This window comes from Osmia bicornis, chromosome 15, assembly GCF_907164935.1.
Source record: "Osmia bicornis bicornis chromosome 15, iOsmBic2.1, whole genome shotgun sequence".
NCBI classification, from domain to species: domain Eukaryota; kingdom Metazoa; phylum Arthropoda; class Insecta; order Hymenoptera; family Megachilidae; genus Osmia; species Osmia bicornis.
The window spans coordinates 6,340,667-6,352,850 of record NC_060230.1 but is presented as its reverse complement, the minus strand read 5'-3'; the positions used below and the strand labels follow the sequence as shown (position 1 = coordinate 6,352,850).

The window sequence follows — 12,184 nt, the reverse complement described above, 5'->3', positions numbered from 1 at the left end:
CGAATCGGAATCATCGTCTATAACCCTGTGACGTCGTCGTTTACACGGAACCATGAATAATACCTTGGTACACGTCAAAGAAGGATTATCGATTTGAAAAATCATAGTACTACAAATAAACTTTATGATTCAGATATTAAAAGCTTCGTTGGAGATTCTTAAAATATTCCATAGGGGATGCTCGTAATCAGACAGATACATGTAGCAGTTATTAAAAGCATAATAGAAACGTTTCTCCCCTTGATAAAAATTCCTGAAACGTTCCAAGGGTAGCGAGAAAGAAGGGATCGGTGTAGGACTGCTCCGCGATAAAGGGGATGTAACCCCAAGTGTGCGAAAGGGTCCACGTTCGAAGGCAGGTGACTGAATCGATTTCTGTATCTCGAGAAACGATTGCACCAGCAACGCAAATGTGTTAAATCGCGTGGAAAATTAGGAAAAATTTAAAGAGAGAAACTGTTAAACAAAGTTAAGTGAAAAAAATGAAAAATAAATGATGGAAAGGATAGATTAAAAGCAATACAAATACCGAGAAATCAAAAAGAAAAATAATGTAACAGAGTGTAACTGATGTATAAAAAGAAGATACAACAAAAGGTAAAAAATTGAAGATTAAAAGGAAGGTTGAATAAAAGTGGAGTTAGTGGGAATCGCGAGGGGTGGTAAAGAGGGTTGAAGCGAAGAGGCGAATCAGGAAGAAGGAGGGAACGATGGATATAGAGGAAAGCCGGGTTGCCTAGGACACCACATGGACACTACGCTTGCGACGTCACGACGCACGATGGGGGTGAAAGCAACCCTCGGAGCCACACAGGCGTCTTAGAAAACAGTCCTCGCGGGGCAAGCCACGTTGAAAGTCGTGCGCCGTGAACCGCACGCTCGTTCGCCTCGACTTCCAAATATTTTCATCCCCATAATAAAGGTATGGGAAACTAAACATCCCTCCAAGTTGTAATCTTTGTGAGAAAATTTTAACAAAAAAACATGATGTGCTTGGAATTGATTGGAAACAGGTAACGAGATTCATTTTCCATGTGTGGAGTTTGTCACCCTCAAAATTGTTTTCTTTTTTAAGTGCTGGCTTTGAATTATTCAAAAGTGATATTTTTAATAGTTAAATTTATTTTCAGTATTCCTTAGAGATTGTTATTTTTATGTAATAATTTTTAATCGTTTAAAAGTGAAATTTTTGGTGAGTGAGAAATTCTAAAATCTGAGTTTCAATCTTAATTTTAAAAGCTGTAAGTATAACACGATACCATAGTCACCCCTCCGGTTGAAAATCTTTAGAGGGCTGTGATTCTCCTCCAACCCTCGTCAGAAACGTCGCTTAGGGTTTCGCTGTGGAAAAAGCATCTGCAGTTAAAAGAAGTCAAGTCACAGGGATTCGTTCCACATTTTCTTCTAAAATCCTATAACGCATATCAAATCTAAAAAAAAACTACCATTCATCATCAATTTCTGCTGACGAGTATTTCTCCAAATTATCTCAATAAATTCCTCTCTCTTTCTTAAACGCAACAAACAATTGAAGCCGATTAAGTATCGAACACAAAAAGGTGATTAATTGTTCCGAGAAAAGAAAATCGATCAAAAATCGTTTCGTTATGCGATGATTGCTCATCCATACGCATTCGTCATCAGCGTGGCTGATCTTGTAAATTGATTAACGCCACCCTCGGTAAGATAGTGCTTTCCGGTGGCCGGTGAGATAATAAAAAGCAAACAGATGAATCAACTGAGGTACAAGGCCAATGGAGAAGGGTGGAGGGTGGATGGGCGTTCGAGAGGGTGGGCATCCCTTAGGTTTTAGCCTGTCAACGGGCATAACGGAGCTGCAAGGGTCCATGTGATTTGATTATGTTGGTAATACGGTCCGTATGCCACCCCTAATTGCTGCGGCCTACCCCCCACGATGCGATCTTTTCGCAACACTGACGCTGGAATTCCTTTCGAAGGATGTTACGGTAGCTATAGTAGATCTATTTTTATTTCCGGGGTTAGAATCATTTTATCGAAAGAATATAAAAACTTTACTACCCTTAGAATATCTTTTTTTACATTATATTATGTATAATTTTAGAAGATTCGCGTAATGTCTGAAAGTCATCGCAGATAAAATTATAGCGTATCATTCTTATAGCAATCGTCTATTAATTTCAAGCAGCTTCGAATCGAAAGGTCAGAGGTTATTGTCAGAGTTCGACGTTTCGATCCATACGGTCGTTCCTCGGCTTACCAACTCCAACTCATTTTTCCGTTTCATTACAATTGTTCTCCAGGTTTATTAAATAACTGACCTTTCTTTAAAACTAACACATACATATGTGTGCACAAACGTCCGCAGTATAAAGATGATCGATACAATCGCCTTGTAACCAGAATATATTAATCGTTACGCGATGGCGGTTAGGATAACACGAAAAGATGATGTCAGAATTATTGTTAGTGTTGTGACGTGTGTTGTAATTAGACGATGCGATTACACCGATGACGTTAGCAAAGTTTTGCGAATATCAGCTGGATCAAGATAACTTATCGAACTTATTTTATTAGTCGTTGACCCTTTACCTTGCGAAACAATTACTAAGAAAATTTTTCGATTTTCCATCAGATGCGTTTGTTTAGGGGTGCTTCTGGAATTTCACCCCTCGAAAAGGAGTTACACCCGTGTGGTGCTTGTGAGCAGACAGATTTGTCGTGGTTACTGGTCGTTACAGGACGACTGTTTTCACGCGAGGATTAAATGCCACTCTCTTAAGTGCACCCTTGAAGAAGGGACGAGCTCGAGTTTGTTTATTATACTTCAGGGTATCGTGCCTGATGTTTCTGATCTTGGGATACCTCCCTCGGTATAATTTTTAATATTTCAATCGCATAGAATTTCTAAAAGTACACCTTCTGATCTGAAGGGTAAATTACACCTTCATAGGTGAGTTCAGGGTTAGGGCAAGGAACTTCGAGTGCTTGTCGTGTAGAATATCGTTAACAGATGCACTCTCGAGGCCTTGGACTTTGACTTCGTGACAGAGGTCGACGAACCGGTCTCTACTTCCCTATTTCAATCACCGAATAAGGCAGCACCCAATTACTTCTTAATTAGACCGAAGGAAAGGGGGATAAAATCGATTCTGAAATGATCAATGTCAACGGTATGTTTGTACCAATTACCAGGAAGCATTAATGCAAATTATTTGAGATCGTTCTTTATTGTTATTAGTAATCGTTTCGCTATTGTTCATTAACACGGTAAATCATTAAGTAGGTGGGGGAAATCGCGTCGATGACGTGGTAATAACAGTATATCGGTAAGTAATAGCCCGGTGAACCGGCTGCAATAACGTGTACGGCTGGCAATGCGGTAGTGTCGGCGTTCCATTGTAAGGTAGCCTTAAGGTGTGCTCACAGGGTCCGGTTACACGAACGTTCTCTCGCTCGATACGCCGGGCAACGTTGTGTTTCTTCTTCGGTATTGATTCGTTTCGTACCTATGCTCCGCGTTTAGAATGTAACTATTTAGCAATATAAAAAGAAAGAAGAACGAGAATAGAATAGAATATTTAAAGGTGAAAATAAATTGTAATCTTCGAGGGGGGTTGTTTTTCTTATGAAAATTTGTTTATTTTCCAAGAGATAAAGAGATTCATTTATCCTTCAGCCCGTCCTTGTCAGATAGGATCAAGGTGTGTCATCGTGAAAATAACCACGGAAAAATCTGTACAATGACGTCGCGCGGAGCAAAGGGGAGTGAATAAAAAGAAAGAGGAGGCGTAAGAAACAAAAGGACTGAGAGGCGAAAGAGCAACGCGTGAAAGAACATAGAAATGCCGTGAGTTCTATGGCCCCCCGCTCTTGATGGCTCGCGTAGTATGCCGCGTATTTAAATAGAATATCAAGCCTCAAGGAGAAAACGCAAGGCTGCGGCAAGGACTCCGATCGTTTTATACACGCCTCGTGTCGGATCACTGCCACCAGCGGCCTACCAGAACGGCCGTCTAAACGGGCCGGTTCAGCGCGAAAGTAGCTCATAAATAATTAATACGCACGCTGGTAGATCGAAACCGTGGCAATCGCTTTCAAACTATTAATATCCCACTCTTTTTCTTGATCTATTTTGCATTACAATATTTTATCCGCCTGCGTGTCGACGGTCGCCGTGCGCCGCGACGTTTAAAACGTTATCAATCGAGCACGCGATGTCGCGTGATAGGAAATTGGAATATAATCACGATCTTTGTGTACCGCGTCCTTTGCTTTCGAAAGGCCAACAGTCAAAGGGTGAATGCAACAGAAAGTTGGGACAAAGAGCCGTAAATTCTGGTTCGCCTTGGCGCATTGTTCGCGACAGAAGTTCCTGTTCCTTCTTCAAGGTCCCTCCATGCCCGCTTCATCGTCTGAGTCAATGCGCCGTCCCTCGTGTTTTTCTGTCCTCGTAGTTATTCTCGCTCTCGAATTATTCGCAAAACCCGTCAACATCGTTCCTGATGACCCGACGGTTGCACTCCGCTGACCATGAGGAACTCGACCGTCGGAAGATTGACTGCCACGTCCAGCGGGTCAAATAAGGAAGAAAGGAGCCTTTCTTCCGCTTCCTCTTCGCTTCGAATGATTGACGTTGGGTTTACGATATTAATATACAGAAAATATGATAAAATAGGCACTGTTATCATCGGTCATCAGTAATACCTATCAACGTGTCGATGCTATCACAAAGACCCCACGTGTCCTCATCTTTTGCAGATACACGAGTTCTTGGTACAGGAAGTTTTGTTCAGGGTTAATGAAACGAATATGGTGATTCCTGAACAAGGACCAGTTGCCGGACGATCGTTAATAGAAGGTCCTTCGTGATTTAGAACTGCTCCGACCTCCGTTCATCCACTTCCCTGTACGTGACTCCAGTGACTTTAAAAAATCGGTAAATATTGATGAAACAAACTAATCTGCAAAAATGTCAAAAATATCATTCCTGATTATAAGATAGACCGATGGATCATTGCGATACTAACAAGATCATTTTTAATTTCAGATGATCCAAATGCCTGCTCGAGTGTCTCTGATGCAGAGACGCGATACATTTCACGTAGCATTTCGAGCGAAGGAGCAAGGATAAAGCATGTTTGGAGAATGTACGATCTCGTCCTCCTGGTAGGTGTTAATTCTGGGTGCAAGGGTAAATAGGTTCGTGGTTTGATTCAAGGTTCCCTTCACGGTGTTTTGCTTTATTTAGGGATTCGGCGAATGAGGAATTAAAGGGAATCCTTGGGGGTATTGAACATTGAGAGTTTAACAGCTTAGCGGTCTTTGCTTACATTCTCGCGTTTTCCTTTTGCAGATCCTCGATCGAGCAAGGAGAAGAGAGGAACAGAGAAGCTGAACAGCCTCCGAAAGGAGCGTATCAGAGCGATCGAATAATACGAACGAGAAGGTCTGGCGTGATTTAACGAGGAGGTATGCCAGTTCGACCTCGGTGCACCACTTCCCGGTACGTGAGTCAGGATCGCAGGAATCGGTAGCCATCTCGAGGATGAGTGCAAAGATATCCCTGGCTGGCCGTGGTACGGCACAGTCAGCGGTGAACCATCGTGGCAAAGCATCGTCGGGCTTGTTGCTCGCCGGTACGTCTGTGAAAAGGCCCTCCTCGTCGATGAGTAAGTTTAACGAGCGTTTTCGAACGGATACCACGTGGAGTGTCGTCCGCCGTGTGTCGTTCAGCCACGTGGTTAATGAATTTTCACGTTTCAGTTAATATTTTTTTTGACAAAATTTCTTAGAGGACTCTTTGGTAATTTTAATTGGAACCTGAATTCTCTGCAAGATGCAAGAAATATATGAAGTGTTTCATTTTAATATTTTAACTTACAATTAGAGGATGATTTCGTTTACGAAAGAAACTCGTCGTATAAATCTTGCTTAAAAAAAAAGAAACCGAATTAACCTTGAAAGAATGTTAGTATCTTGAAATTCTTCTTAACACAATATACTCTCCTACGCGCATTAGCTCATGGATTAAAATGGAACGTTCTTCTTTGCAAAATATTTTTCTTTCGTAAGCATCACCCTTCGAACGTGTTATTGCAATTTCTGAATTATTTACATTAGATTACACCTGTTTACAAAAATATGATACACTTCAATCAACCCTTTCGCTGCGAGCGTCATTGAAAATCAACTTCAAAGAAAAAAGTCTCGCATTTGTTAAAATTTTAATTGACTCATTCTTCCAATCTTGATGTTGCAACGAGAGGGTTGACGCGCAAGATTTTGCAATTATCGCCTAGTATTAATAACGCGCGATTCGTATCACGGCCTAATGACACACACAGTACCACACCACGTCATGATATTACACGCGAGGATGCGTTCATTAGCCGTAGAGGTGACTGGCACCGAAGAAAGAGCCGTCAAACGAGCCGCTGTCCCAGAACTGGAAGCATCATCGCGTTGCTCTCGTCCGAACACATTGTTAGAGAGAGGGAACAATATGCCTGCCTTGACGCGTGTCTGTACTACTGCCACTCTGCCCAGGATCAAGAGATTCAAATTTGCATCGATCGGTAAGTCAACCTTATCTATTTGTTATTCATACATCTTTGAATCGTTGTGTTTGGATTAACCCGAATCATAGAATATGGAGGTTGCTCTGAAAGTTTTTAGAACCAAAACTATCTTTGAACATGGACAGTGAGTCACGTAGTTCTTCGCAATTTTGGTTGAAATTTTTGTTACAACGAGGATACCGTGCGGTAAAAAGTGAAACAATTAACTCGTAGATAATTAGCAAGAAAATAGTTAAGCGGGGGATGCCCTTGCGCAAGTTTTCGCGCGGAACGTCAGTGGTGCAGGTTAATTGCGAGCATGACGTTGTGCAAAATTCTGCTCGTGATTCATAACCGTCCGAGCGAGTGTCGTTTTCCTTTCGATGACAATTCAGGTTATCGTTCGTGGCGCAACTGGCCAAGGATTATCAGTTTATCGACGATAATATTCAGGGAAGCGAATGAGCGCCGGCGATCGGGCGACGTTGAAATTTTCGTTGCTCGTTCGAGCGTATAGAAAATCAATGTTTCAAAGCTTTTTTTTTATCGTTATCTCCACGGTTTGTTGTCTCGCCTTCGGTTGAATAATATTTTTCGACGATTAATAGACGATCGATCTCGCGGGGCCGTCCGATCGGCACGGAAGGCGACGCGACGCCCTAATCGATATCGATCTCGCGAATCGTCGATCACAGGGGCCGTGTAATGAAACTCGGACGCGGCTCGAATACGTAATTACCGCGGAAATAGTATACCGGCCGACTGGTCAACGGCATAAATATAAATACCGCGGTCGGACGTTGTGCAAGTAAGTCGAGCCGCTACACGCAGAATCGGTGAGTCAAGTTGTGTGTGACGCCACTCCGCTTCGAGAACCACTTTCTATCCGCTACGCTCGCGACATTCCGCTTCTCGCTCGAGCATCGATGTCTTGCTCCTTCAAATAAGGAATACAAAAAATAAAAAAGAAACATGTCCTTTCCACTGATCGATCCAGTTCATCCCAACGTTTTTGGAACTCGCATCTGAGATCGAGCTAATGAGTCTTTCTTAATTAGGAGGCCAATTACCGCATACCTTGTAACGTCTTGCAACTAAGCGAAACGACTTACACGGTTCGGTCAGATGTTACGATATCTTTGGAATTTTTACTTAACACTTTGTAAATCACGTTATTAACCATATAATTGTTGCATTTGTTGTCGATTCGAAACAGACGAATTTCAGCAAGATTTCCGCGAGTTTCTGCGCAGATGCGCGGGCTGATTCGCGCGTGGTCATCCACTCCGCGCCAAAGATAGACTCTGACATCATACACAGAAGCATCACTCGGGTCGAACGAGCGATAAACATACTTGTGCACACGGATGCCTTTACACGCGGAAGGTTTGTGTTTGAAACTGTCTCGATTGACGTATTCCAATGCATCCATCTGACCGACTTGCCTCTTGCAAAACACAGAACAATCGGCTTTTCAATGAATTCGCAAAAATCGTAGATATCGATGAAAGAATCGATAGAGTACACATTTTTAAAAACGATCGAATTGTAACGAAATTCTGTATATTTTTGGACCCGATAAGAAAATCAAAATTCTTAATTGCCAGATACATCGCATCACTCGTGTTTACATCGCCTTTCCTTGATCTCTTAATGCGTGTTTCACGTTTTACGAGAGGGATTGCTGTAAAGACGAAAATTAATGCTTGTTCCATTTCCAAATTTCTTCCGCGGTGACGCTTTTTCACGTGAATATCACCGTTTTGGTACCGATCCAACTCGTAATTACGTTCTTTCAACTTTTGCAATTTCTCCAACAATCGTCCGCGTGCTTTTGTTGTTCGAAAATAAATTTTGAATTTGGGATCGTGATGCATACTCGTCAAGCACAGATTTTATTATACCAAAAGATTTAATTATAGAAAGCAGTAATTATATCACATTGATTATGCTTTCGTTTCACTTTTACCCTGTTCTGGTATAAAATTAAACCCACTCTCGTTTAATTAAAGTTACGTTTATCGTGGGTAGCTGCTAGCCACGTGGCGTCTGTTAATTGTATCACCCTTTAATTAGTAGGACAATACGTACTACCGTTTGTCGTGTACGAGATAATTAAACATTTCTCGTTACACGTGTCAGAAAAAGAAGAGGTGGTTTCGTAGTCGACGGGTTAATAGCCGAGAATTTTTCGGTACAACCATACCGAGATAGAAAATCTTATCTGACCCGATAGATTAATATAAAAGTTACGAGTGCATCGATTAACACCGATAACGAAAAATCAGTTTGATTAATCGATAAGCTTTCGAACGAAAAAAGAAACAGATTCGGGTAGTGACATTGAGTCATATCCCAAAGTGTTTATTATTTTATATCATTTTTATTTCGTGTCCTTCTTATTTTTTTCACGCGTACCAGAAATATACTTGTCAATCATTGATAACACCAACGACAACACATCATTCCCGTACGATTAATTGCGCAATTTTTTTATTTTTCTTAATTCATTTCGAAGAAAAATAATTTTTTAAATTAAGATGAAGATTTCGTGAATCAAAGGATAGCTGTTTTACTTTTGCTCGCCTGAAAAAACAGTTTACGTCTGTACTTCGCGGCGAGCTTCCTGGGAAATGAGATCGAACCACCAGCGATGGAAATTTCTTTCTTCGAATCGGAGAAAATAAAAAGAGACTTCGATAATTCTGTAAGAAAATTAAAAAAGTAACATTGGTATAGATAAATGAGCTTAACGGGAGTCAAAGATATTCTGAAAAATATATTGATTTCAGGTGAAACAAAAAATAATTGATAACCAATTCGTTTAAATATTGAAATATTTTTTGATGTAGATAAAAGGTGTTCGGAGTTGTAAAGAACGATATTTGCGTAAAGAAATTTCTAGTCGCGATGTATCGTTCTTGACGATCGAGCATTCGATGCATTATTCATGGTTATTCGCAAAAAAACACCGACAATACGGTGAAAAATACGATGGACGATAATACTGGAGTAGCGAGTGACACGATATCGATATCTGTGACGTTCACCGCAAGAAACGAAAAATTCGATCGGAAATGCGACTGCGATTTATAGAAATTTTGCAAAACGAAGGTGTTAACTTTCATCATCAATTTCGCGACGATTTCAATTAACTTAGAATGCCGATGAATCGTAATCTCACATTGCAAATTTTCGCGGTCGCCTACTCGGTCTCTTTTTACAAACTCATTTCATTCGCTGCATCTCTACGCAATTTCACAAATATTCATATTACAAATTTTCGCGAACGCGATACCATTTCGATTCGCCGATTGGCCAATTATTCGAAACTCTTCCATGAAAAATTGCAAACACGTATTCGTGTTACGTTGTGACGAAAGTGCAAAACGAGGAAGCGAAGTTATGCCGCCTTATCACCCGGAAATGCTGATCAAATTGCAATTCGCGAAACAAGTGTCTCTCTGATTAGAGGGGAAGTGTTAATATTCGCAAGGACGAGGTTAATATCCTGAGGAGACGATTAAGTGGTCGACCACCTGTCGCGTTTATTTTCGCGATATTGCTCTTATCAATGGAAAATCCGTGATCGATCTTGCCGAAATGAAAAAAGGAAACCCTGTAGCAACGCGTTCGTGTGTATAACGAAAGGTGACTCATTGGCTTTCGGTCACGTGTATGCGAGTCCACGTGTACGTGACTGCATTTATACTGTATAACGATGCTCGCACACATCTGCACCAAGTCACGATTCACAGTGCCGTACACCTTCGAGGCAGAATCCGAGTTCGTATGAAAAATACTCGAGATTCCTGGTATCATCGATAACTCGTTATCGTTTAGTGATCTGACATAATCATGGCTCGAAGGCTTTGCTTATCGCTATCAAAGCCGATGTGAATCATTCTTTATTTTTAAGCCGTTCGACCCTGGCGCTAGATAGAGAAAGAAACGGGTTTACTAACTGTGATTGGTAGAAAATATTAAGACACTGCGATCGTTTAAACAGTTTATTGGCAGAAGAAATTAGATACAACTTAACGTCTTAATTGATACACGTTAACAGCGCTACTAACACTCTTGTATAACAGACTCGCTAAGTAATAATTAATTTTTGAAGCAATGATTGACCGCCTATTGTCAATGTCCAGGATAATTATAGAATTGGCCTGACTGCAATCACGTGCTTTACACCTTGTGACGACTCTTTGGCGTTCAAAGTGAAAATTAATTGCCGAGACGTTGGCTCTGTTTGCTTTTCTGAAATTAGACCAAGTTTCGATTAGAGCAACCTTTTAGGATGATGATTGATGACACTGAGGTTTCTGACCCGTCGCTTCCTCGTGTTTTAATAATCCAAATTTTAAGTACAAAAATATTGAAAATGGAAGCGATCGAGACACAGGTATCTGGAGAACAATGCACCCCTCGTTGCGAGCATACGTACCTGTTCGCTCGAGGTAGCTCACCGGGTCTTCTCTGATAGCATACACAGACACATATACATATCCACGCAAACACATGCGTGGAATGGCTCCGTTCGTGGCGTGGCCTCGCGTCGGTAGTACTCTCGTAGATCGCGATCGAGCGGTTTCGTGGGGACGAGCCGTTCAGTCTCAGCTCGACGGCCGCGGTGAACGGATCTATCGAGCACGCTCGGTCGATCGCGCACGGTCAAAGCATCGTGTTTACTTCCGTCCCCCTGAATCGTGACACGGAGCGTAACCGGAAATGTTGTCGAAACGAGTCAGGCGCGGGGGACGTCGTACCCGCGTGCCAATGCTCTCCTGAGCAAAAGGAATAAAAAAAAAAAGAAAGAAACAAAACAGGAAGGATATACAAACGACCCTTCCGTATTTTCTACCCCTTTCGCACTCTTTTCTCTTCTTTGTCTTCTTTCGTTCTTCGTTTCACCTTCGGTTCATTCGTCGTAGTGGTGGTTCCATGTGGTCGCACATGGATTACCCAAGGAGTGCGCGAGCTGGTGAATAAACGAGGACGAAGACGGTGCGTCGGTAACGTGATTTGGAAGGCGGTCATTGGTGCCGTCGTAAAGGCGAACCGGTTCGAGAGAGATCGGTTAAGGTAGGTACCATCGATGAACTACGACTCGGTTCCGGCCCTATTTTTCTACCTACGGGTACCATATTCGTCCTGGGATCGATCTGGACCTGATCGATCGGTTCTGCAGCGTTTCAGATTGTTAGCTCGATGGATCTTGAAGAGAGACTAGGTCTTGTGATTATCAGTGTCAATATTCTTGGAGAATCATATGTTTCCAATTTATATGGTATTGTATTAGGAAATTTTTCTGCATCTCATGACACGTCATCGAGTAATTAAAAATGAGACATATTCGACACGTGTTTTTTTTTTCTTATCAGTGAAGATTCGTATCAGAATGAGAGCCAGTATTCGTTAATGATCTATGTAGGGTTACTTTCGTGTTATCGCTCAGACTTGTTTGCTACAATCCTCTATTTACCGCTTGTCTAGCGTGCTATGTACTTGCTGAGTAAACAACTGAATGTAAGAATCTAAGTGCTCTGCTTTTGTTTTTTATCTCACTTCATTTTATTTCTCTGTGACGAAAGAGGTACTATGACGATCCATCGTGACTGGAGGTATTCAAAAGCAGGCTCTGT

General features: G+C 41.6%; 1 protein-coding gene and 1 long non-coding RNA gene across 3 annotated transcripts in view; one reads left to right on the top strand and one right to left on the bottom strand.

Moving 5' to 3' along the window:
• The first annotated feature begins 849 nt into the window (after positions 1–849).
• LOC114880857 (dual specificity protein phosphatase 10-like) overlaps positions 850–12,184 on the top strand; it is a 47,010-nt gene continuing 35,675 nt past the window's right edge. Inside the window, exons 1-5 of one of the 2 annotated variants that reach the window (XM_029197312.2) lie at positions 850–922; positions 4,741–4,918; positions 5,030–5,148; positions 5,336–5,651; positions 6,372–6,557. In XM_029197312.2, the coding sequence (XP_029053145.1) occupies positions 5,528–5,651; positions 6,372–6,557 (310 nt within the window). In that variant the 5' untranslated portion in view covers positions 850–922; positions 4,741–4,918; positions 5,030–5,148; positions 5,336–5,527. Of the gene's footprint in view, positions 923–4,740; positions 4,919–5,029; positions 5,149–5,335; positions 5,652–6,371; positions 6,558–11,153; positions 11,625–12,184 lie in introns of those variants that run through there. The other variant, XM_029197313.2, reaches the window with a different exon arrangement.
• Positions 10,536–11,061, bottom strand: LOC123988536. Its single transcript, XR_006830154.1, has 2 exons — positions 10,987–11,061; positions 10,536–10,799 (listed from the first exon to the last, which is right to left on the bottom strand). It is a non-coding gene; the product is annotated as an uncharacterized LOC123988536 (long non-coding RNA).